This window comes from Pantherophis guttatus, chromosome 2, assembly GCF_059756535.1.
Source record: "Pantherophis guttatus breed Tessera chromosome 2, ASM5975653v1, whole genome shotgun sequence".
NCBI lineage: Eukaryota > Metazoa > Chordata > Lepidosauria > Squamata > Colubridae > Pantherophis > Pantherophis guttatus.
This window is the reverse complement of record NC_142064.1, coordinates 228,799,943-228,826,432: the sequence shown is the minus strand read 5'-3', so window position 1 is coordinate 228,826,432 and position 26,490 is coordinate 228,799,943. Positions and strand designations below refer to the sequence as shown.

Here is a 26,490-nt window from a genome sequence, read left to right as displayed (position 1 = left end):
CTGTACACCGCCTTGAGTCCTACAGGAGAAAGGCGGTATAGAAATATAATAAATAAATAATAATAATAAATAAAATATAAATTGTTGGTCATTTTGTGGACCGCATGGTAGAGTATGGGGGCGGCCATTTTGTCGGCCATTTTTGGAGCCATGCTTTCGGGGAAGGTGGAAGCCATATTGGAAGCAATAAAGTCGATAGGTGGGGAGGGTGGATTTTTAATATAATGGATGTTTAAAAAGTCAGTCTGGGAATATATGGATTGAAGCAAAAAATTGTCGCTTACCAGGTCTGGTGAGGTTGAAAGGGTGTTTAACAGTTCAAGAGTTCTTTGAGGAGTCCAGCCTGCATTTAGTAGGCCTGTCGCATATAAAGCTTGATATAAATGCTGTTTTGGAGAAGCTTGAGAAAATAAAAGTTGGTCTGAAGTTATATGGTTGGAACATACAAGGGATTCAGAAGGTTGAAGTCCTTGATGATAGTCATGAGGTGGAGTAGAATTGAGATCGAAGCAAGATTGTTGTAAGCGTGGTTCTGTTCTTTCGGTGTTCGGGTGAAGAGGAGAAAAAAAACTGAGTCCTTTCGTAAAGAGGTTTGTACTTGCTGCGTAGCTTTAATAGAAAGTTTTTTTAGTCTTTTGAATAATGATTGGTGCTGTTTTGTTATGGATACGGTTAATACATCAATCTCTTGTAAAGATAGTTCGTTCAGGTTCAAGGATTCCATGTTAGGAAAAATCGTTCTATGATTTTAAAATTTACAAAAAATTCATAGACCTGAGCAATAATTTTTCATTGTCTGCTATCATTTATCAGATATATATTGATGGTCGTGCTCATTTGGTTCTATGAGGAAGTTATTTGGTCAATACAGCTTCAGGTTCAAAAGGTTGTTTTTATTATTTACAAATATATACATGCATATGATAATGAACAGGGTGTCCTGTTACACTTTTACCCTAACTGTATGACTCAGATGTTTAGAGGAGAGAGAAGTTCACGTGTTGTCTTGCTGAGAGATAGATAAGAGAGAGAGGAAAAACAGGGGAAGATGTCCAAGTGGTTTCTAGGTAAGAGTCCAATAAGAAAGTTCATTGGCTGATATAGTCACCTATGATGTCTGAAAAGACTTAACCCCTTCTAGTCTCTGGTGCATCATATGCAGGCAATATCTGACAAAAAAGGTATAAGAGCCCAAACCTCATTAAAATACCCGTTGGTGAGCTCTAAATCTGCCTGTGATATTTTTTTCCATCAGTTAGAAGAAAATTCTTGGTCTGTTCTGAGCTGGGTCAATGATTACAGGCCGCCTTCTTGAAGTGGAGCTATAATTTATTCCACAGCAATGCAAACACTCAGCAGTTGAAGGTGGCCACATTTTGAAAAGCAAGGTTTGGAAATATTGATAGAGAAGTTTAGGCTTTGTTAGTACAGCATCCAAATATAATTTGCTTGGATGGAGGGCTGAGCTGAGTCTGGTGGGAAGTCCCATTTCCTCACCCTGTGGAGTGAGATAATCTTCATATCTGTTGTGTGAGTGAGGATTTTGGTATCTTAAGGGGCTTTTTGTCTTGTTGACATCAGCTTATTTCCTTGTGTAAGAGGCTGTTAATAAATTTCAGCCTAAGTATCAATATGGTCTGAAAAACGTTTAAGGAACTGTTTGTCTTACTGTTTTAAGTTTCACTGATACCTCCAGGAATAGCTAGGATCAATCTGTGGTCTAGCTAGCAAGACCATAGCTAGGTGTCCTAGAGGCTTTCACCTTCTCACACTTCTATTTGCATAATTCAAAGAATTAGATACTTGAGCTTCTATTAAAAAAAAAACACCTTGCAGACTGATTCATTCTTGCTGCCCTTGTTTCTCCATTATCTAAGTGGAATGTAAGTGATGTTCAGGGCACGGAGAATTTTATTTAGAAATGTTAGGCGCCGGCCTTTTTCCTGGGGCGAAAAATAGACTTTTGCTCGCATCTACTAAAAAAATTTTGTGCGGTCCTTTCCTGTAAGCGAAGCATCCCGCCCCCCCCCCCCCACGTTCAAATTCTGGCCGCCCGCCGCGCTGCCACTTTTTCCTTTCAGGGCCTCGCTTCCTTTTCCCCAGAAGTGACCTAGAAAACGGGGCGATCGAGGCTTCCCTTGACGTTTTGCAATGCCCCACTTTGCTAAAAGTCACAGGCTCTTGCGATCCGGCAAGATCACGGGAAATCCGACGCCGCAATCGAGGTGATCAGGTACAAACCCTGGGGAGAGTGAGAGAGAGAAAGAGAAAAACTCTACTTGCGTCACGTGTTAGAAACTGACGTCAGGAAGGGTGGAACCGAATCCTTTCAAGGCAGCTGGTCTGAAAGCTGCGGTCCGCGCGGTGAGCTGAGTCGAAGCCGCGCCTCTTCCTAGGACGGAGCTGTCGAGGTGCGGGCAAGTTGGGGGACGCGGACTCGGCTTTCTTAACCTGCCATCCTGAAGGGAAGGCGAGCCCGGCGCTATTGCGGGGCCTCGCTCTCCGGGAAGAAAGCGCCAAGTTCACCTTCATTTGGACATCTGGTCGGGCAGCTCTTGTGAATGGCTAAAGGTAAAGAGACGGGAATTCCCAAGCCTGTGACGCAAGCGGAGAGCGAAATGGCTCAGCCGCCGCCGCCGCCGCCGTTCTGTTCCTTGGAAGGGTCCAGCCCCACGTCTCTTTACCTCCATAACTTGCCCTCCTGGGTGCTGGAGGACTTTTGCCAGAAGATGGATTGCCTCAACGAGTACGACTGGATGCGCTTTGGTGAGCAAACCGAGTGGGTGGGGGAGAGGGGAGAGGATGTTGCTCTTTGGGGCTTCCCCTTCGGCAGCTGTACAGAACGAAGGCGAATGATTAGTATTAGAATTAAACTTCTTTATTGGCCAAGTGTGCCTGGACACACAAGGAATTTGTCTTCGGTGCATAAGCTCTCAGTGTACATAAAAGCTATAAGTGATAAATCATGATCACAGTCATCATAAAACTTCATTCTTCCTAAATCATGATACAACACTTAGTGATAGTCAAGGATACTAAATAAGCAATCAACAGAAATCATACTAGGAAACTAAATAAAACAATATAAATCGTAAAGATACAAGCAACAAAGTTATAGTCATAAGTAGAAAAGGAGATAGGTGCCATAATAGGAAATATGAGAAGAATAACAGTAATACAGCCTTACTAAATAGTTTGACAGTGTTGTGGGGATTAGTTTCTTAGCAGAGTGATGGCATTGGGGTGGGGTGGGGAACTATCCTTGTGTCTAGTTGTTCTGGTGAATACACAAAAGATACACACACACACACACACACACACACACACTTTAAAACCTCACAAAATTATATTATACTATACTGTATATATTTGCTCTAATGAACTGAAATGTTAGGTCTTGCAAATTCTGGCAGTATGCTCCCCCCCCCCCATGCCAGAAAGAATTTAACCTGTTTTAGTAAAATAATGATAGAATCTCTTAAAGATTTAGAAATCTACTAAAATAAATGTCCCTGGGTATTTCTCAAGAAGATATGGCATGTATGTGAGAGATTGGAATCATTTTGGAGCTGCCTTTCTTATTTCTGCTTCTGCTTCTGTTTTGTTTTGTAAAAAAAGAGCTATCTCTTTTTTTTAAATGGAGATAATAAAATGATGATGATGAAAGTTAATCTCATCTGTCAATGAAAGTGCCTTGACAGTAAAATGATTTATGATTCCTTTAAGAGGCTTCGGTAGTTTTAGCAAAAGGCATTTCCCTTGAAAGTTATTCACTTATTGTGATCTGTCCTTATTGATTAACCCTTCTAATAAAAGGCTTTTTGTTAGAGCTATACCTCTTCTTCCCTCTTTTGAAATAAAAAAGACCTTAATGAAAGTGTGATCTTTGTGTCTCCATCTGTATGTTCTGGCTATGAGGGTCCTCAGAGAATCTTTGGGTGTAAATTGTTCTTTCGATTTTCCCACATGGTTTTTCATTAATGGAGGTATTTCAAGAGATACGTCATACATAAGAAAGCCTGTGTTATCATTGGTTTTTTAGTTCATTCACAATTATGAGTCACAATTTATGAAATCTTGGATTGCATTCCTGAAGAATGAGGGATTAGTAGTCTGTTGTGCAATGATTTCCCATCAATGAGGAGCGGTGTAGTCCTTTTGTGTATGGTATTGCCTTGTACAGGGGAAAGATGCCTCCTAGGTACCCTACCCCCACCCCCGCACTTATGCATGTTGAATCCCAATGTGTAAGCAGTTACTTTCCTGATCAGCTATGGAAAGAATTACCTCTAGATGAACAGCTGAATTTGATAGTTACCTATTTCTTTCAATACTCACTGGTGGGGCAAGACATATGGATGGATAGCTGGTCATTTGATGCACCACTGATGTTCATAAATGATAGCAGAAAAAAATGAGGAAACATAGCAAATACTTCCCAACCTTTTGGCAAAGCTGTTGTGATCACAAAATGCCACTATAAAAAATGAAACAGCTTTTCTCTCTTCCAAGTTGGGCATCATCAATTTATAAGTTTTTCATGGAACAGTAAAATAGGGTGTTTTATGGGCAATGAAGCAGCTTGCAGATAACTTCGGTCAAACAGTTATAGTTGCCAGTCATCTACTAAAAAGACAAGGAACTGTGGTGAGACCTCCATAGCCACCACTACCTATAACCTTACATTATATAGAATAATGTTAAGCAGAAGTAGGACAACATATACCTTTCCAGATTATATGATCCTTCAATTCCCACCAATTTTAGCCAGAATTACCAGAGTTCAGGGAAGATGGATATTCAAGTCCTATAAAATCTGGAGAGCTGCTAAAAATAAAATAAATTTATAAAGGTATGTTATATGAAACTTTTCTCTTCAATTTAAGGTGCATCACTAAATCCAAAGTAGATTTTAGGGCCTGAGAATGTAGAACATTATCTCAGTCAAAACTATCCCCTGTGATCATAGTGGGGAACTTGATCCATGTCAGATATTGCTAAACTACAAATCCCAGATTTCCTTATGATCTGCCATCCTGGTTTTAATTGAGATTTGTAGTACAGCAACATCTGAAGTAGGTTCCCCACTCACCATTCAATAATAAAAAGCTGTGGATTAAATTCTGAGGTAAAACCATGGGAGTTTTCATGTCTTTCAGATTCAACAAGTTCAACAAGATGATAAATACATGTGAAAGGAAAGTGACCTGTTAATCAAAATAGTCTTGTTTTGCTTTTAGCATCTCATGTGATAACTGACCAGACTGAGCTGAGAAAAATCAAATGCATGGAAAAAGCAGGAATTAGTATAACAAGAGAACTGATGTGGTGGTGGGGAGTGCGGCTTGCGACGGTCCAACAATTGTTGGAACTTCTGCAGGAACTGGAGTTCTACAGAGCAGCACAAGTGATTTCAAATTGTAAGTACCTTCTGTCTTTTCTTGAGCTAGGTAAGTGAAAATATGCAAAGAGCAGAAAAGTCGTAAGAAGTACTACGCTAAATAAGAACATGAGATGAGGTTTATACTAACATGTTTCTGGTTGCTTCTGCCTCATCCATATACCTTGATACCTTGCCTTTTGTTCTTTAACCTTCTCATTACTCTACTGCATTACAGTCTGGCAGATTCCAGTGGTATGAAATTTCATTCTACTACATTGTTTTCAATAAAAGGTTGAACAGAAATGTTAAAGAAAAGATGGGAATTTCCTGAAATATGATAGCATCTTCAGCATTTTGGAATGTTTCCCTGAGGTCACTGAATTCCTGTTATTTGCTTCAGAGAATTCAGATATTTATCCCAATGCAGCTTATACTCATTGTAGAAGATAGGTGTTTGTTTGCACCCAATGCCCCATCCAGAAACAAATGAAATACAGGTAGTCCTCAACTTATGATCATAATTGATGTTTGCTAAGTGAGAAATTTGTTAAATGAGTTTTGCCCCACTTTATGACTTTTTTGCCACATTTGTTAAGTGATTCACAACAGTTGTTAAATTAGTAACACGGTTCTTAAGTGAATCTGGTTTCCCCATTGATTTTGCTTGTCAGAAAGTTGCAAAAGGGGATCACATGACTCCGGGACATTACAAGTATCATAAATGTAAGTCAGTTGTCAAACATCCGAATTTAAATCACATGACAATGCTGCAATGGTCATAAGTGTGTAAAATAGTCATAAGTCACTTTTTTCAGTGCCGTTGTATCTTGAACGGTCAATAAACAAACTGTTGTAAGTTGAGGACTACCTATATAACTGAAATTTTAAAAAATTATTATAGAGAAGAAATAGATTTTGAAAACTATATATTTTTATAGATTGTCAAGGCTTCATCAAGGCCTATCTGTACAAGTACTTTGAGCAGAAAACCCATCTGAATTGGATTTGCAACTCTCAATATCCTACCGCTCTGGCTCTACACATGTACAATTAGGAACACTCTACCAATGTGTTTTATATTTACAGGGAAATCACACAATCATGATTCTGCCAGGACTGTTTTGAAGTTCCCTGAACAGGACAAGGATTTGCCACGTCAAAATGGGACGGAAAATAAAAAGAAAATAGAAAATGGGATGGAAGTATCATCATCATTGCCCAACTTGACCCAGATGCATAGAAGACAGAATGGTATGGTACAAAAAGCATTTAGAATTTTTTTTAAAAAAAAATCCTTGTTTAGTTAACAAAGGGAAGAAGTTGTCAGCCACTACTAATTGCGTATATGCAACAGCTTATTACTTAAATGTCCTATCAAATGCAATACTTTGTTTTCTTGATTCAATCAAAACAAATTAAACTCTTTTCCACATTGGAGTTTGATAGTTGTTGGGCTTATCTTGCACAACCATTATCACACAAATTCATCTGATTCCTGGGGTGCAGGAGAGTGATTAGACTCATGCATCACATCACCCTGTGACTAATTCCACATAATTTGTTGAACTATTCATAATGTCCTGGCTCATTCATAATGCTAAACAATAAGTCAAACTTAGGGCAATTTTCCTCATATTGGTATATGCCAAATATATTGGATTTCAATTCCCATAAATTCCAGCATGATATACTGTCTATGGATTTATTTATTTATTAAATTTGTTTGCTGCCCATCTTGTCACAAGCTAAGGTGGCTTACAACATTAAATGGATAATTGAAATTTGAACTCCAGACATCTGGAAAGCTCCAGGATGAGTGGATCTGCTTTCTGGCACAAAGAAGTAAAGTCAACATTGAGTTGGACTCAGCCTCTGAGGATTACGTAAACAGATCCACATAATTTCCTTTACAATAGTCTAAAAATGATTTTGCTATTTCTTTCTTCCAGGATGTTTCATTAAGTTCCCAGTGTAGCCTGTAGGTCAGAATAGTAACTAGATGCAGTCTTGTATAGCTTTGTCAAGATCAGCCACAATTGATTAGGGTCTGCAACAGTGGTGAAATCCAAATTTTTTTTACTACTGGTTCTGTGGGCCTGGCTTGGTGGGTGTGGTGTGGCTTGGTGGGCAGGGAAGGATACTGCAAAATCTCCATTCCCACCCCACTCGGGGGCCAGCCAGAGGTGGTATTTGCTAGTTCTCCGAACTGCTCAAAATTTCCACTACCAGTTCTCCAGAACCTGTCAGAACCTGCTGGATTTCACCCCTGGTCTGCCACCCAATTTTAAAATGCTAGAAGATTAGTAACTCTTTTAATTTTCACTGAGTACAAAGATCTGAAACGAAACAAATCTTCTCCTGCGATTCCAAAACTACAGAAGTAGCCTCTAATGTATTTCATTTTGTTACTTTCAGATCCTCTTTTAAAGGTAGATTCAGACATACCTCCTTTATCTCTACCGTCAACTTCTATGGACCTTCCACATTCTTTACATTCCAATTTCTCAGATTTCTTAAATGGAAAGGTAAAGAACAGGAAAACTTACACTACTTTAAATTGCTTTCTGTGGATCATATTTATTGCATTTAGCTAAAAATACTCTGCAGTTAATAAAATATATTACTTAGGCATATAGATAGTAAAACATATTATACTAATATATTAATTCAAAATATACAATAAGGGTTTTAAAAACTATTATCAGTATTATCGGCTATATTTTTATGGGTAAAAAATAATTATATGCATAGTTAGCAACTATCTCTGTTAAATGTTTTGTTCAAGTAAGAGAAATGTTTCATTAGAAATGAATTCTTTGATAGGGTTATTATGCAAGAGGCAAAGTAAAGCATAATGGCTAAGATGTTGGAGTTTAAGGCAGCTGTCAAATCAAAATCCTGGATCTCAGCTTTTTTCAAGAGAAGCTAAGCAACAATATAACACCCCTTCCAAAATCTTGCAGTTCAGCTAAATTATCCTTTATTTGAGGCAATAAATCCTACAAACATCTTGCATCTGAATCTGGTATTAAAATACAATTAATAAATTAAATACCGTATTTTTCGGAGTATAAGACGCACCTTTTTCCCCCTAAAAGAGGATGAAAATTTGAATGCGTCTTATACACCAAATGTAGCCCCGCCCAGCCTCTCAAACGGAGGTTTCAGAAGCTGGAAAAAAAGCCTCTGAATTGGAGGTTTCAGAGGCTGAAAAAGCAAGGCGCAGAGCTCACAACCAACAAACCTGTTGCTAAAGTTCACCTCTGGGAACAGCTGATTGGGGAGGCCGATCCACCTGCCAATCAGCTTTTTTCTTATTTTCCTCCCCCAAAACTAAGGTCCATCTTATAGTCTGAAAAATTTGGTACTTTAAATTAAATTAAATAATTTATTTAATAAAGTAAATAAATAATTAAATATAATTTGACACTCATTAGATACATAAACTAAGCCAATTGCCCAGTCTAATGTTATGAAAAACTATCCATATATTCAAGGTTGAATATATTTATCCCATTCCAGGAAATAGTATCCAAATATGCTGCATTCTGACAATATACAACTTTAGAGTTATGAAACAATGCATATTAGTACCAGGCACTTAAAATAGAAAAAAGACCCAAGAAAGTAATAAAGAAAAAATATAAATAAGAAGGTATTATATTAGTTTTTAGTAACATTTCATGTCATATCTTCAAACCTCTAAGATTTTATATTACAAAAACCACCACCCAACTTTCAAAATCAGGTGGCAACAAAGCTGAACATACCCAGTCAAAATAAAAATTAACCACCTGCAATATTTGTTACGTAAGTAGTTAAAATGGCCATGAAACCTGCTCCCCCAAACCACCTGGAAGACATTGTGAATATAGAGGATTATAGTAAAGAACTAATCAAATCAAATTGAAATGTACACTTTTAGGTAGGCAATTCTAGTGGTATAGAATTAGGTATAGTTATTTTGGAGTGACAGCCTGTGGTGTGGCTTGGGATTGAAAGTAATTTTTCTGATGTTTACCAAAATATCAGTCATATCTTTTCTCTTAAATGTGTAGCTCTCTAGTTCTTCCATTCCTCACGACAAAGCTGCTCCTAATCGTGACACTGCAAGCCTTTTGTGGATGCCAAGGGAAGTGGATATTGCCACCAGTGGCTTCAGTGAAAAAAACCGAATTAGTGAAGGCGCCTTTGCTACTACTTACAGAGGTCAGAGAGATAATGCTCACTATGTTGTTAAAAAACTAAAAGAGGTAAGTATCTGTCTTCATTTATCTTATGAATTGAACAAAATTAGAAAGGCATGTGCAAAGCTGGTTAACAATAGGGTGTGTGTGTGTCTCTATATAACCATATTGGATTCCTGGCACTGCCATTCCCATCCCTAGCATTGTGTTTTTGAAAGAAGACTTGGTGGCTATCTCTACTCCTTTAGAAAAGGTCTGCAATAATTTCACAGGGCATTTTTTGTTTATCTGTCTTAAATTCAAAAATCTGGATCCCCAGTTATTGTTAGGAGTTGAGTTACATAGGCTTGGATTATTATAATCGGGTTAATTTTATTGAGCTAGAACCAAATAGCATTAAATGTTGAACCTATTTATGTTGATGAGAGAAAGATGTGAAAATCTTATCACTTTCTAGCCATCGTTTCTACAAAGTGATATAAATTACTTATACAAATTTAATACAATATAAATATAGATTTCCATTAACCTCTCAGTTAAATCAGTAAATCAGCCTGGTTTAAAATTGTTGTTAATTGCAGAGTCGTGTCCGACCCATCGCGACCCCATGGACAACTTTTCTCCAGGCCTACCTGTCCTCTGCCATCCCCCGGAGACCATTTAAGCTCAGTGACTCCATCCAGCCACCTCATTCTCTGCAGTCCCCTTTTTCTTTTCCCCTCAATCGTTCCCAGCATTAGGTTCTTCTCCAGTGAGTCCTTCCTTCTCATTAAGTGGCCAAAGTATTTGAGTTTCATCTTCAGGATCTGGCCTTCTAAAGAGCAGTCAGGGTTGATCTCCTCTAGGACTGACTGGTTTGATCGCCTTGCAGTCCAAGGGACTCATAGGCGTCTCCTCCAGCACCATAGTTCAAAGACCTCAATTCTTTGACGCTCAGCCTTCGTTATGGTCCAACTTTCACAACCATACATTGCAACTTGGAAAACCGTAGCTTTGACTATACACACTTTTGTTGGCAGGGTGATGTTTCTGTTTTTTAGTACGCTGTCTAACTTTGCTATAGCTTTCCTTCCCAGAAGCCAAGCATCTTTTAATTTCTTGGCTGCAATCCCCATGTGCGATGATCTTGGAGCCCAGGAAAATAAAATCTGTCACTACCTCCATTTCTTCCCCATCTATTTGCCAGGAGGTTTAAAATAGTAGAATTAAAAACACAGAAGCAAAAAAGAACTTCACTTTTAAAATGATATTGTTGAAAATGCAGATATAATAATATAATATGATTTCATTCTATACCAATAAAGAGTGCTAGTGAGATGCAATGTATGAGCATGTTGGCAGAGAACTCTTGGATCTTGAACTACTGATGAAATTGGGTATAGCAGAATAAACGTATTAGCCTCTCCTTCTCCAATTCCGATTGTCATTTTGAGTTTAATAGATTCAAATAAGTTAAAGAAAATGGCTAGTATATACTGTATATACTAATATGTGTAAGTATGAACTTGCTGTTCAGAAAAATAATAGGATTCTCTTTATTCCAGAATGAGGCACAAGTATTTTTTCGTACAGAAGTGCAAATTTGCTTTCGGTAAGTAGCTGGACAACACTTTTAGTGGGGAAAAGCAGCAGATGACAATGTTACTTTATCTTGTGAGCCAGACTTGCTCAGGATAGCAAGATAGATGGTATAAAAATTTAATAAATAAATGACTACATACACACATACATTTCAAAGGTCAGTTATAAGTCCATTTCTTCAACACCATGACAACTTTGAACAATTGCCGAATAAATGGGTGTTATGTGAGGGCTACCTGTATGTGTGTGTCTTTTAGTCTGTTAATGATTTTACATTTTATTTTTGCTATTTTGGCTTTAATAAGAAAATTGTTCTCTTTGAGAAACGTCTGAGCTCGGGTGGGCATTGTAACAATCTCATTCATTTTTTCTTTTCCAGTTCAGTCTAGTGAAATAAACCTTTTATCTTCAAAAAGTATTAATTTAGGGTTTGTATCAGAGAGGCCCAGAATATGGGTGGGTTGAGGGGAGGGCTTGTGCAATGTATTAAGTCTGCTGAAGTAGGAAGTAACATTCTGTTCGTTGATTGGTTAAAGTAACGTTCTGTTCGTTGATTGGTTAAGCCGCCTGACAGCTGGCTTTATAAGAGCTGTCAGGCAGAGTTCCAAGCAGTTCAGTTATAGCTGTGGCAGTTAGCCCAGCTGTTGTTAATAAACGGTTAATTACATGATCTTCGCATTGTCAATTGTCATTGATCCAGCCAATACATTTCAGCTTGCATTATAAATGACCTCAAAATGGTTTTAGACACAGAGAGATAAGCAGATAGGCTTGCACAAACAGAAATGCCAATATTCCCTTAGTTACATTTTACCTTTTTCCAGAGTCAAGCTCAACCACCAGGAATTTCTTGATTCCTAAATTCAAGCTCATGGAATTTTCCTGATCTGCTTTTTCACCTGACCAAAAACTGCTAACAGTCTTTGGTTTCATAGTAGCCTGGGGTCTTTAAACCTTAAATTTTCTGGTTCCTGCTACTAACCTTGTTAAGTATTTATACTGCAAAAAATAATAATTCCCATCTTTCCCCGAAAATAAGATTCTGTCTTATATTTTTTTGAACCCTGAAATAAGCGTTTGGCCTTATTGCCATGCGCTCAAAAGCTCGATTGGGCTTATTATCAGGGGATGGCTTATTTTGGGGGAAACAGGGTAATAATTACCTTACAAATTTATCAGGGAAAATTGCCTGGAATCCTTATGAAATGCAGCTCCGTCAATGGAAAGGGAAAATAGGTCTCCATTTAATTAACTGGCCATATAGGAGTAGAAATTTGCTAGAAACAATAAAACTTCTTGTTTGTACAACAGGCAAATCTCAGTAAATAAATTAATATAAGTAGTAAAGCAATGAAAGGAAAACAAGGGGAATAAGAAATGTATTTTCTTTCTTAAAGCTACAGTAACAAAATGTAGTCAATAAAAGATATAAATAATTTCCACAGCAGAAGGACTTCCTAATGAAAATTACTTCACTCTGAAGAATCAGAAAGTGAATGTTTAATCCAGGGAAGATTTCTTAATTTAGTTGTGGATTTGTAATGGAATGTCTAACAGACTCTGAGATCATACAGGAGGGAACAAAGACTTATAGAAGAAAGGAGAGCTATTAAAGAAGAGATTTTTGAGTCTAGGAAGTGGGGGAACTCAAGAGACTCAAAATAATTCTGCTTTAAACCAATTTAAGTTATAAGTTGATCTGGATAACTGCTGTGGCAGGCTGTTATTGTCTTTATTATTATCTTTAATATTATTTATTGTTTAAATCAGAGGTATCACCAAGACTGAGTACAAAAATCAAGATGGCAGCCTTCACTGCAGTTGAAGCAGTGGTGAAATCCAAATTTTTTTACTACTGGTTCTGTGGGTGTGGCTTGGTGGGCATGGTGTGGCTTGGTGGGCATGGCAGAGGAAAGATATTGCAAAATCTCCATTCCCATCCCACTCCAGGAGAAGGATACTGCAAAATCTCCATTCCCACCCCACTTTGGGGCCAGCCCGAGGTGGTATTTGCCGGTTCGCTGAACAACTCAAAATTTCCGCTAACGGTTCTCCAGAACCTGTCAGAACCTGCTGGATTTCATCCCTGAGTTGAAGCCATACTTCTTGTTTATATGTGTAACATGTACAATACATGAAAGAAGGGATATGATCAGGCTATCATCTTGACTTTTTTAACCATCTCACACAAACACGAGAGAGAGAGAGAGAGAGGGAGAGAGAGAGGGAGGGAGGGAGGGAGAGAGAGAGAGAGAGAGAGAGAGAGAGAGAGAGAGAGAGAGAGAGAGAACTGCTTGGTTAAAACAGTAAAATGCAAAACAAAAAAGTTCTCATTAAATACTGATAATAGAGTGAAAAAAGCTAAACATATTAGAAGTACATTTAACCTAACCAAAAAAGCAACAATAAAAATCTCTATAAAAACTATGAATATCTATAGAATTAATTCAGTTATTGAATTTATTAATAAAGGGGGGCACATAGGAACATAATGCATCCTCTAATGTTTTAGAGCACAAAGACTTTTAAAAACCAATAAACTCATATTAGGGATACATTCCTTAAAATGAGAGGAATTACTCCCCCTCATCCGGTAACATAGGATTATCCTCTTTATGGTGCCCCGTCTGATAGCCAAAGTTTTTCATAAGGTGACAGTTCCATACTTAAGGGCTATAATTCTATATCTTATTTGTCATAGTGTGAAACACACATACATTTGATTGACTCAATAAAAACAAAGTGTTAGAAATGAAGAGCTGCTTTATTTTGGTTTTACATCTTCCTTTAGTGGCTGGGGGAGACTTTGCTTTACAAACAAGGAAAATTTATTCTCCACTCCCATTGTAAATATTAAATACTTTCAGCTATTTCAGAAATTAGTAACTTATTGCCAAAACTACAGTATATACTACTTTAACTATTATCTATAGGCTTTTACTTTACACCATATTGTTTAAAGTTCAGTGTCATGTCTTTGTATCATTTTTATATCTGTAATATATTTATTGCTGACCTCTATATTTCTTTTGTCTTAAAGCCTATATATAACTGTATTGTTACTCTTTATAGACTTATACTCCTTTTGTATAGGTGTTCTGACCCAGCTCCCCAAATACGACAAACCCTCCATAGTTGAAGCAATGATTTCTTTATTAGGAGCGCCAGCAGCCAGTTTCTCTCTCACTGTAGGCTAACAAGTCTGTCTGGCAGAGAGATGAATAGTTGTCTGCCACATCTATTCATCTCTGCCCCCTGCCTTTTATTCCCAGAGCTAGGATGGGGCTTTGCTAGCAGTAGTGACTCTTCCTTCCCAAGAATCAGCCCATGGATTTCCACTGCTCTCCTCTCCTCTGCCTTCTGCGCTTTCATGCATCAGCCTGGACCTAGCTGTTCCTCCTCTTCCGCATCAGCCACCTTCAGACCTGGGTGTTATTGACTCTCCATCTGAGGGCTGACAGCTGGTCCAGGCTCTGCCTCTGTCTCTCTCTCTGCCAGCTCCATTCCCTCTTCCCTCTTGAAGCTCTCAGGTTGTCTTGATGCTGACCCTGACTCTCACGCTTCCTCTTCATCTGATTTGCCTGCTGGAGGGGCTGGTGGCCACTAGGCCACAACAATAGGGTTCGATCTCTGTGTTATTTATTTATTTATTAGATTTTTATACCGCCCCCTCTCCCGAAGGGCTCGGGGCGGTGAACAGCCAAAGTTAAAAACATACAATATAAACAATTAAAATACGTTTAAAACCGAATTAAATCTAAAATGGCTCCCCAATTTAAAATGCCTTACCCATACCCCTATAAAAAGACGAATTTAAAATTTAAAAATTTAAAATTTCCACATTTAAAAGGGGGAAGATTTAGGCCAGGCCAGCTTGATAAAATAGAAAGGTCTTAAGCGCGCGGCGGAAGGTGCGCAGATCCGGGATCCTACGTATCTCCGGGGGGAGCTCGTTCCAAATCGTAGGTGCCCCCACAGAGAAGGCTCTCCCCCTAGGGGCCGACAGCCGACATTGTTTGGCCGACGGCACCCGGAGGAGCCCCTCTCTATGGGAGCGTACTGGCCGGTGGGAGGCTATTGGTGGTAGCAGGTGGTCCCGTAAATAACCAGGTCCTAAGCCATGGAGCGCTTTGAAGGTGATAACCAGAACCTTGAAGCGCACTCGGAAGACCACCGGGAGCCAGTGCAGCTCGCGCAGGAGAGGTGTCACATGGGAACTCCATGTCGCTCCCATCACCACCCGCGCGGCCGCAGGTTATCTTTTTTGTTTCAATTTTCTATTCTTGTTCTATCAAAATCATTGCTTATTCTTTGCCTTTTCTGCCTGTTTGCTCCTAGGTAGGCTTTGTAGCTCTTTTCCTCTTTTGACTCTCAGCTCCTTCTGAAGGAGAGGGCTGGAAGAACCTTTACCTCAAACAAGGTCTTGTGGGATTTCAGATTTGTGTGTTTTATGTTTCTTAGATCTCGTCGTATTGTGTATGTTGCAATGTTTGAATTCTTGGAAAATGTTGTATGGGATTGTGATGGGATATAATTGCAATAAATGAACAAATACAATTTCTTCAAATGCCTTTCAGATGTTGCCATCCTAATATTCTACAGTTGTTGGGTTTCTGTGTAGAAAGTGGACTTCATTCCTTGATTTATCCCTACATGGAAAATGGATCGTTACTGGACAGGTTACAATGTCAGGTAAGCAGCAAGTATGCATTTTTGTGTACCACATTTATTAAAAGGAAGCACTTCTGTCAGCTCAACCAGCATGAGAGGGATTATGGGAGTTACATTCTAACCAACAACATTTCCAAGACATGAGATTGCTCATTGAGATGTGAGGTTGTAGAGATAGGGGGAAAGATGCCTTGGTTGTATCACTAGCAGGAAGGCAAAGGGCTAATGAGAAATCAGCCACTCCCAAGTACAGAAGCATCAATTTGACTCTTGTTTAGCCTCGAGAATTTGCTTCCCTAACCCTTTCAAAAAGATCTTGGTTGCAATGATAACCCAGTAGATACTGTAGCACTGAAAATCTGGTTGTGTTTAGGCAGTAGGCTGTGCTTGATTATTTATTTTATATTTATTTTTTTATTTATTATCAAATTTATTTGCCAGCCGTCTTGTCTCAAAGCAACTCTGGGCAGCATTCAAAATAAAAAAACATTAAAATAATCAAATGTAAATATAGCCAATAAAATCAGAATACAAGCAGAATAAAATCATTGACATATGATGGAGAAGGAGGCAGCCCGATTCACGGGGAATGGGGAGGTGAGTTTAGCTCTTACTTAATCAACCAGCTCCAGTTTGAAACAGTTGACCATATGATCCTGTTGAGTATTGTTCTTTGGCTTACTTAGTTATCTGACTACAGAATGACTGTTAATAACAGGTGGTCCTTGCTTAACAACCACTCTTTCAGTGACTGAACTTAAGACGGTGCTGAATGAGTGGTACCTATGACTGGTCCTCAAAAGTTTTGGCCATTGCAATGACCCCACAACCATGTGATTACTTTTTCTGATCGTCAATACTAGCTTCTGTTGCAGTATGTTTAGCTGTTGCTATACAGCAGGGGTGTCAAACTCAAGGCCTGCGGGCCAAATCCGGTCCACGGGGTGCTTAGATCTGGCCCGCGGGGCTGCCCTGGAAACAGCAAAGGACAGGCCCACTGTGCCTCTGTCAGCAAAAATGGAGCTTGGGATAGCTGCGTGTGGCCCTCCCCAGCTCTGTTTTTGACTGTGATGGCCTCCTGCAGCTTTCTGCCAGTGAAAATGGAGCTCCATTTTTGCTGGCAGAAGGCTGCAGGACATCGAGCTGGCCACACACACCCTGCCCCCCCTTCCAAGGTCAAACACAACCCTGAAGCAGCCCTTAATGAAATCAAGTTTGACACCCCTGCTATACAGTTAGGGTTTTTTTTGGAGGGGTGACTCCTAGGAGCACAACAATACTATTTCCATATTCTGTAATTCTATTTTGGAAGAAAGTATAGAGGCTTTTCTAGAGCTTGGTGTCCCCCAAATAGATTGAACTACAATTTCTATCTCCAATCCTCATGGAGACGATGGTATTTGCAATCCAATACAGTATCAGGCTCAAGAGGCTGAAATACATGGCAGCAGAGCAGTACGTGAGAACTATTCCTAATGTGTTATTTGTTTTTTTGCAATAGGAGTGTTTTGTCATTCATTGCTAAACAGTCATCTTTTTAAAGATCCATTGTTCTTTCTGTTGCAGGATAGTTCTGAAGCATTAACATGGGAGAAACGCACCAAAATATCTTTGGGATTAATTAAAGCCATTCAACATTTACATCAGTTTGGAATTATTCATGGAAATGTAAAAAGGTGGGGATGTGAATTTAAAATAGCATTTACTTCTTTATGCATCCTATTATATATTACTTAATGAACTACTTAAACTTCTATCTGATTAAAAATGTTGCGTTTTCATAAGAAAGGAGTATAGCTAAACAACATCAGCACAGTGCGGGCAATTAGCGGGCAATTTTATTCATGATCCTTCCTAGCAACTTTGTCTTCAATAAATATTAAGTAACACAGGATGTAACTGACTCATAAAGTACTTCCTCCTACATAGATGCATGCCAGTGGTGGGTTTCAAATTTTTTTTACTACCGGTTCTGTGGGTGTGGCTTGGTAGGCATGGCATGGCTTGGTGGGCATGGCAGGGGAAGGATACTGTAAAATCTCCATTCCTTCCCCAATCTAGGGGAAGGTTATTGCAAAATCCCCATTTCTTTCTAATCAGCTGGCACTTGGGACGCAGAGAATAGATGGAGGCGGGGCCACTCAGAATTTTTACTACCGGTTCTCCGAACTACTCAAAATTTTCGCTACCGGTTCTCCAGAACTGGTCAGAACCTGCTGAAACCCACCTCTGATGCACGCTCACGCTCACGCACACGCACATGCACATGCACATGCACATGGACATACACACACAGAGACACACAGACACGGAGCCGGCTTGGCTTTCGTGGCTAAAAAAAGGGAAAGCAAAACATGCCTTCATTAGTTCAAGGCAAACTTAAGTTTAGAAGAAATCCAATGTGTCAAGACAAATCCTCAAGAGTCACGAAATTAGTAAAAAAAATGAACTGTAATAATTTCTTACCTGCTGAATCTACAGTGCACATCTGCTGCTGCCCCCTCAGCTGGTTTTGGCTTTCTTTCCCTTGTCATAAGTAGGGCAGAATAACTAGAAGAGTTATTTGGAGGGAAAAAATAGAGTGCACCCTCTGTTCTTTTATTCATTTATTCTGCCTAATACACTGTCTAATAATTTTATCTCCAGATGTATAGAGTTGCCTTCAGGGACAGGGGAAACATACAAGTTTGATAAATTAAACAAAAAATATTTATGAATATATATTTTCTTAAGAAAGTCATTTGTTTGTCCTAATTAAGAAATTGTCATGTAAATAAAATATTGTTGGCTGATAATAGGCATAATTGATATTTTACAGTACCTTCTTCACATTACGCTGTTAGAATTAAAATGTATGTACAGTATTAACAATCTGAATTAACTGCCATTTCTTATAGCTTTCAAACCAGATTTTGGTCACACATTTGTTTAACTGATGCTTATCAGTTGATAATGCTTTTTTTGATCTGTTTAGGGTTAAGTTCTAATTCACAAAGATCAATGTTGTAACTGATTTTTTATTTGTATTTTTGTCTCCTATACAAACAGTTCCAATGTTTTGCTGGATGCAAACTTTGTACCACAACTTGGACATTCTGGTCTTAGACTGCATCCTGTGGAAAAGAAATCGGAATATACAGTGATAAAAACCAAGGTCTTGCAAGCTTCACTAGCTTATTTCCCAGAAGATTTTGTCAGGCATGGGCAGCTAACTGAAAAAGTGGACATATTTGCTTGTGGAATTGTAAGTTGTTGTTCTTTATGAGTAATCTTACACAACTCTCATGCCAAGAATTAATTCCTTTAATTAAGTTTGATAACTTACTTCCAGTGGTTAATTAGTAAAATGTCAAGATGTCGTTTCATAAAATTATGCTTGGAGATTGAAAATTTATGAATAAGCTCATTTTTCCATGCTGGAGCACATTCTTTGCATGGCAGGAACCATTTGTGCTATGTTGTGTCTTGGTGTCTTAAGGAAAAAGGGTTTTGGATTATAAAATTAGGGAAGGCTTCTGCCTAAGATTGAACAGAGAAGCTGCCTGTCAGCATAGGCAATATTGATCTTTATAGATTTGGTTAAAAACTGGGTTATATCTGATAGAAAGATTTTCTTCTGATAGGACTGGATTGCACCTACCCTGTTTCCCCTAAAATAAGACATCCCCTGATAATAAGCCCTCTCCGAAAATATTTAAACGCAAGCGCAGACGGTCCCTGCCATTTCCTCTGGTTTCCTCCACGCGCCCCAAAATAATAAGACCTCCCTGAAAATAAGGCCAAAAAAATATAAGACAGAGTGTTATTTTTGGGGAAACATGGTAGATAGCGCCAGATAAACTATATAATAGTCTGAAGGTCAGGATTATAAAATGTCCATTATAATTTTTTTTAAAAAAAAAATCTAATTGTAATCATTTTTCTAGGTTTTAGCAGAAATACTGACTGGCATGAAAGCAGTGGATGAAAGAAGAAATCCTATTTTTCTGGTATGTAGAAAATATATTTTGGAAGATTTAAATGTTTGAAGAAAGGCCCTAAGAGTGAGAAGTCCTCAGACTGGAGAACGTAGGTTTTGAACCATTGTGGTTATTTTATGCAGTTCACTTGTTCCACATCTACATGAGAAGGGTGCATGAGGTTCCTTCCTGTTCCCTTCCCTTCCTCATCCCATCCCCCCTTCCCCCAGCAAGCAGATGTTGCTGGGGGAAGGAGAAAACACAGGATTTCAAGAGCAGCTGAGCAACTGTCATGGAATGTTCAAAAATCACCATAGCAGCAGCCTGGCAACATTGAAGCAAGCACAACTTCCCAAAATTTCATTCCCTCAGTGTCATAGATTTGGGGCACATTCTGTAATTTAGCTCCTTTGCTCAAAAATTGTTGCCCTATGACACACCGTTTTGCCCTGTTAAAATTTGAGGAACTATTTGGTAATATGTAGAAAACAGAATAATTACTTTCAGCTTCATTATGTAAGTGAACCAAACAACTTTAAAGAACATTTTTTTAAAAGACAGAGAAATAACATCATCTGCACTCTTCCAACATTTTCTTCAACAGAAAGATGCCTTGCTTGAAGAAGTCAGAATGGCAAAAGAATTGTCTTGTTCTAAGGAGAAAAACTTTGAAAATCTTGCTGCCATACAAATATGTCACAAATACCAAGATAAGCAAACTGTTTGTTTGACAGAAACAGTTTCTTTATGCTTGGCCACTTCTGTCTGCATTTGCCTGCGGAAAAAGAATGCAAACACAACAGAGGTAAACATGATCAGTTTGTTAGTGGAGATGCCCTTGCTATGTAGTCTTTTTATTTTCTTTATTTTATTTTATTGGATTTAAGAGTAAGTAAGTAAACGTAGAAAATAGGGAAATTGTTTTATTTCAGTGAGGAAAGTAGAAACAATCTATTTAACATTCTTGTCAAAAACAGGTGAACGAAATGATAGAAATTGCAGATCATCAAACAAGATCTCAGAACATGTCAGAAAGAAGCAGAAATCTTGGAGTCTTCACCAATATTCCAGAAGAAACCAATGATGAACCAGCTAGTCCCTTCAATGTTGATTTCTACGGTCATAACCACAAAGCCTCTGCCAATTCTGGATCTCTAAACTGTACCACTACATTACCACCTTGCATAAAAGTTTTGCCTCCTGAAACATACTCTGAGCAGATTTTAAGGGAACCTTGTGAGTCAGATGAATCCTGTAACTTTTCATGGGATGCTGCAGAACATGCTTCCTTCTGTGCACCAACCAAACACAGTCTGGAGCCAGAAAATGTTTCTTTCCCTAAGCCTGTGATGTTCACAGCAAAAAATACAGACTCTGACAGGAAAACAAATCAACAGCAGAGAAAAAATGATGGCGCTGCTTGTTCCTCACAAGGTAAAAGGTAATAATTAAATATTCTTTTGAGATTGGTAGAAATCAATAATGTCAAAGATTGTGTGGAAAGTTTCATATAGCATCACAGAAATAACAATGACATACAACAGTTACTCCTCAGGTCCAAGTGAGGAGAGACTGAAACAATGCCTGAAGTCAGCAGTAAATCAGAAAGGGTAAATAAGGTGAAGTAAATCAAAGTACAGCACTGTTTACTCGAAAAATATTCACTCCAATATATATTTATTCTTGTGCTGATTGGATAGCAGTCGTATTTAAAAACCTACATGGTGCTGGACGCTCATATGTCAGATATAGTAAAGAATGTATTTTACCACTTTGGCTAGTTTGTCAGCTGCATTAATGATGAAGCTTGCACCGGTGCCCTCTAGATTAAATTTTGGAAGTTGTTGGAAATACTGGAGTATGCCTGATAGAATTTTGATCAGAGCTGTCTGTACAGAACATATACTGCTAATTTTATAATTGTTTAGCTAATTGGTTGGTTTCCAGGTCTATTCATTGGGATTATATTCTCTCTTTCCTATAAATTGAGAGATTTTAACTCATTTTATCTCTACAAGAGTAACCCTACAGGTTAGGTTGAATTAAGAGAAAGGGACTGGAGTCAAGTCACTCAAGTCAATTTCCATAGCTTAAAGTAGACTTTAACTTAGGTCTCACCACTCCTAATTTTGATTTTACTATTCTAAGTAGTATGACTCCCAAATGGCCAAGCATTTGCACTTACGTCGTAGACCATAAGATTTTTGTGGAATCCTTGACCTGGTGGTTTGCTTCCTTGGTGGTACTCAAGCACTGGAATTCTTTACAAAGAGGGTTCCCTTTGCTTTTTGCACAATTTGGCTTTCAAAAGCAAACTAAGGCCACACTTTTTCCAGAAGTCTTGGACTGGTCTTTTATGACAACTATTGGATTCTTTTGATTGTTACGTTTGCATTTTTAAAATATTTTTCTTTACATGGTTCTTTATATAGATGTGTTAAAATGCATTCCATAAAAATTGTCAATGAAATGGAGACTAAACTTCGGTGATATTACTTTGTCTTTTATTTCAGCTTTAATGAAAGAAATAAAAATCAATGATAAAAAGAAGCAGCTAATGGAAAAAATAACATTATATAATGAAAATAAGATAAACAGTTATGACCTCTTTGAATCTTCAATATAAATAGATTTCTATCAGTTGTGACTTCAGAAGATGGAATATTTCCTCGCCAGCAAAATGCATTTTTTAAAGTACTGTTATACTTATATATACAAGAAAGCTCCACTGATGTTACATAATGAGAAAGCATTCCTTTTCAAATCCATTTATATATGGATTTCTCTTGTTTTCCTGTTCTGATTGAAATTATTTTGTTGGATCTAGCCAAAATATTATCTGAAGCAACCCCCTCTCCCCCCCAGATATAAAAGAGCAGCATTCTTCAGTTGTAACTGATTGCCGGTTGGTATATTCTCTGAAAACAAATGTATTGTTCTTATTTTGTACATGGTATTGAATTAGATAATCACTAGGCCTTCTTACAATTTGTCTATTATTTGTAAGATAACAACTCAAAACCTGGGGTATATATATATGTATGCATATTTTTTGCTCCTTAAGGACTTATTCCTTGAGGAAAAACATTGCGAGCAGATTGCACTAAAAGGTATTAAGTGAAGGAACAATGATAAGTTTTATCTGGCATCCTTAATATAGGAGTTCATTAGATAGTGCTCAATGCACTGATAAGCACTGTAGAACATTTAATCATAATAAAAGCAATTCCACAGTTGAACAGTAATATACATCTGTATAACAAATGAGAGAAAAAAAACAAGTGTTTTTTTCTGCTATGTAGATGATTTTTTTTTTTTAATTTGATTTATATGCCGCCCTTCTCCGGAGACAGGGCAGCTTACAATGCGTTAAGCAATAGCCTTCATACTTTTGTATATTTATACAAAGTCAGCTTATTGCCCCCACAAACTGGGTCCTCATTTCACCTACCTTAGAAAGGATGGAAGGCTGAGTCAATCTTGAGCCTTGGAGAGATTTGAACCAGCAGTAAATTGCAGGCAGCTGTGTTAATAACAGGGTGCGTAGACCACTGTACTATCAAGGCTCTTAGTCATCTTAGATTCTACGGCTGTTGAAATACTTCCCAAAGTCAGGATATACCATTTTTTCCTTTCCATGTAGATTCTCTTATATGGGCTTATATGGCTTTCAAAAAGTCCCTGACAAAATTCTAGAAACTTACTCGTTTTCTGAGTAATAGAAACAACAACAATATTTTTTGTATCATAACATTCTTTTCTAAATGAAAAGATATAATTTAGAATAATCAAGCACACCACCACCAACCATACTACCATGATTTCATATAGTCTAGCTCTGGTAATTTCAGAATTCAGCTCCTATTCTGTACTCTGGTTAATATCCTAGCATAGAGTTTCCCAACCTTTCTGGTTTTGCAGACTGCTGGGGGAGGGGTGGGTGGGAGGATGGTTCTGTGTGAGTGGCTGGCAAGTACGTGCATGTACATGCAGCTCTATTTGCACCAGTGCTGTGCATGTGCGCCTGCTGCTCATGCAAATGGAGCGTGCATGCACTTGCTTACCCACTGTTTACACAAATGGGGATGGGCTTGCACACTCACCCAATGTTTCCATGGCCTGGTTGCAAACTAGTGGGTCACGGCCCAGAGGTTGGGGACCCCTGTCCTAGCACATCTTGAAAATTAAACAGGCCTTACTTTGATCTTAAGCAGACCAATTTTGTTGCAGACAAAACCGGATGGCTGTTTCACACACTTTTGAGGTTTTTGCAGAATATAAATACTACAACTTCACTTCCATATTAGGAAAATTTAGGGATCACTGAGTAGTAAGATGGACTCTCCTGACACTGACTTGAATAGTTTTGTGTCATGAATAAATTCACAAATTCTATGAATACTGGAGCTCTTGGTAGGATGGGAATGGGAATGAATAATAGCGACATCTAGTCCCATCACTTTTTGGATCTAGTCTCAGGTCCTTCAGTACATAATTTATCTCTCTCATTCATTTGTAAATGCAAAACAAGAAGAGGTCCTATTGTTTGTGCCCAGCCATGCTGTGTCACTAGCTGTGGTGCCTTCTGGAGGAAGACCTGGCTGGAATAACTCAGGCCCTTGTTATATTTGGACTTTTGCAATGTGATGCACTCTGAAAAGTATAGTTGAGGCAAAATGCAGCAGCACAAATATTGAGTGATAATGGTTTTTATATAACTTTTATCTTGTAACATAGGATAGGTTTAATATAATCAGCCGTACACTGGTTATCAATAGTTTTCTGAATGCAGTTATAAAGATTGGCACAAGATATCTTCAAGAAAGTGTGTATTCTAGCTGGAATTGACAGTTGGAGGTCCTTAAAGGACAAGGTCGTCCCAGTTTTGTGAGGCAAAGGAAGCTGAAAGCAGAACATGTTTCTGTTACAACACTGATACTCTGAAACATTTCCCTCTACAAGGTAGGCTGATCCTTTGGATGGTGGCCTTCTCAAAAATAGGGAAGGTGATAGTCTAATGCTAACCCTTCTGAAGGACTGTGGCGTGTAGTCTGGAACTGGTATTTACTTAGGATTATTTATTGTATCTCTTGTTTTTATTTAAGAAATTTTTAAAGAGTTGCTTCACAGTGAGATGGGCAGTATATACATTTAATAACATAATATGTTATATTTATTAAATTGATGTAATAATGATTCAGAGGTTTTTAAAACTAGTTGCAAGAAGCATGAAGAACATACTACTAATGTACTATTATTCTTCTATATCAGAGTTTCTTGAAGCGTGATCTGAGGACACTGGGGAATCCCCCCTAAGACCGTCTCGGGGGTCCATGAAATCAAAATTTGCCAGATATTAAAAATATTTGGAAAAGCAATGTCATGTTTTACTTATTTTTGTTAAAAATATTTTCCTAAAAGTATTTGTTACTATCTAATGGCATTAATATTATTTTTACATGATTCAATAAATAAATATTCTATAAACTTGTCCAGTTTTAATTTTTAATACAGCAAATGGTGATAAATATGACTCATATAAACAAAAGCTCTTTTGGAGTTCTCCATAATTTTTTAAAATGGGAAGTGATTCTGAGAGCAAAACGTCTCAAAAACTATATATGAGACTATATGGCTTCCACTTACTCTAAATGACTACACTCAAATATATAGTATTCCTAGCTGTTGGTATTCCTAGCTGTTTCTTGTAAGGTAATCCGCCACTGCTTCTTCTGTCCCCCTTTATCAGAGACCTGAAATAAACAGTGTGGAAATTCCTCTTATCTGAATGCCAGCTGGAGGCATCATTAGTCCTATTTCACTGAGGTAGGCAGAGGAGCTTTCTGTAGAGGAGGACATTGCAGAAATAGAGAAATAGTGCTTGGAAGAAGAGAAGGAAGAATAATTCTGCTTTTTCTCCAAATTTGGCAACAGTGTTGTTCTGTCCATTGGCCTATAGCAGGAGTATCCAAACTGAGCATTTATAACACCCTTACTATATTTAAAGATTTTAATCATCCTCCCCACTTCCCTTCTGTCTTCCAGATTACACATATTCAATTCCTCCAATCTTTCCTGATGTTTTGTCCCTCAGACCTTGCACCATTTTTGTTGCCCATCTCTGGACTTGCTCAATTTTATCAATATATTTTTTAAGCAAGGTCTCCAGAACTGGACACAGTATTCCAAATGGGGTATGACTTAAAGTCCTATATAGCGGGATTAGGACCTCCTTTTCATGGTGGTCATCCCCTTAGTGACTTTTGTTTGCCTTCACACCTGCCTGGTCACTCTGTTTACTCACTTGCAACCATCTGCTGTGAGCAACACCTAAATCTTTTTCTTCTGTTGTTCTAACACTGTAGCCTCAATACTGTACTCTGTACAATACTGCACAATGATGTAATATTACATGGAAATTCTTAAAGCAGAAAGAAGATCCCTGCTTTATTATCTGTACTCTCAGCAAGTGCAAGATTAGTTAGAGCAAAGAAGTCTGTTGGGCAGGATATTTATGATTTATGGAGGAGGATGGGAACCCCCCTCCATCCTTTTTTTATGTGAAACATCCTGAGCAAACGTTTAAAGGCTAAGTACTGAACATCTTACGATTTTTTGAGGGCTGGTTTCTTATTGATTTTATCTTAGCACATTGTGCAAGTGCAACCTTTTCTCATAGTAAATTAATCGCAACTGCATTCTTAGGGGT

At 38.2% G+C, this 26,490-nt stretch overlaps 1 protein-coding gene across 5 annotated transcripts; it reads left to right on the top strand.

Annotated features, from left to right (window-relative positions):
- The first annotated feature begins 439 nt into the window (after window positions 1-439).
- On the top strand, window positions 440-25,268 carry IRAK2 (interleukin 1 receptor associated kinase 2). 5 transcript variants are annotated; one of them, XM_034431617.3, is made up of 13 exons: window positions 440-2,766; window positions 5,241-5,420; window positions 6,470-6,634; window positions 7,799-7,908; window positions 9,442-9,636; window positions 11,115-11,161; window positions 15,729-15,843; window positions 17,389-17,498; window positions 18,871-19,066; window positions 19,749-19,811; window positions 20,386-20,586; window positions 20,759-21,222; window positions 25,053-25,268. In XM_034431617.3, the coding sequence occupies exons 1-13, from the start codon at window positions 2,562-2,564 to the stop codon at window positions 25,060-25,062; spliced, it is 2,061 nt and encodes a 686-aa protein (XP_034287508.2). In that variant the 5' UTR covers window positions 440-2,561; the 3' UTR covers window positions 25,063-25,268. The 5 variants fall into 5 exon arrangements, with proteins under 5 accessions (XP_034287508.2, XP_034287506.2, XP_034287505.2 ...); XM_034431615.3 differs by having other exon boundaries at window positions 22,295-25,268; XM_034431614.3 differs by lacking the exon at window positions 25,053-25,268 and adding an exon at window positions 22,295-22,462 and having other exon boundaries at window positions 20,759-21,215.
- Window positions 25,269-26,490: the final 1,222 nt, after the last annotated feature.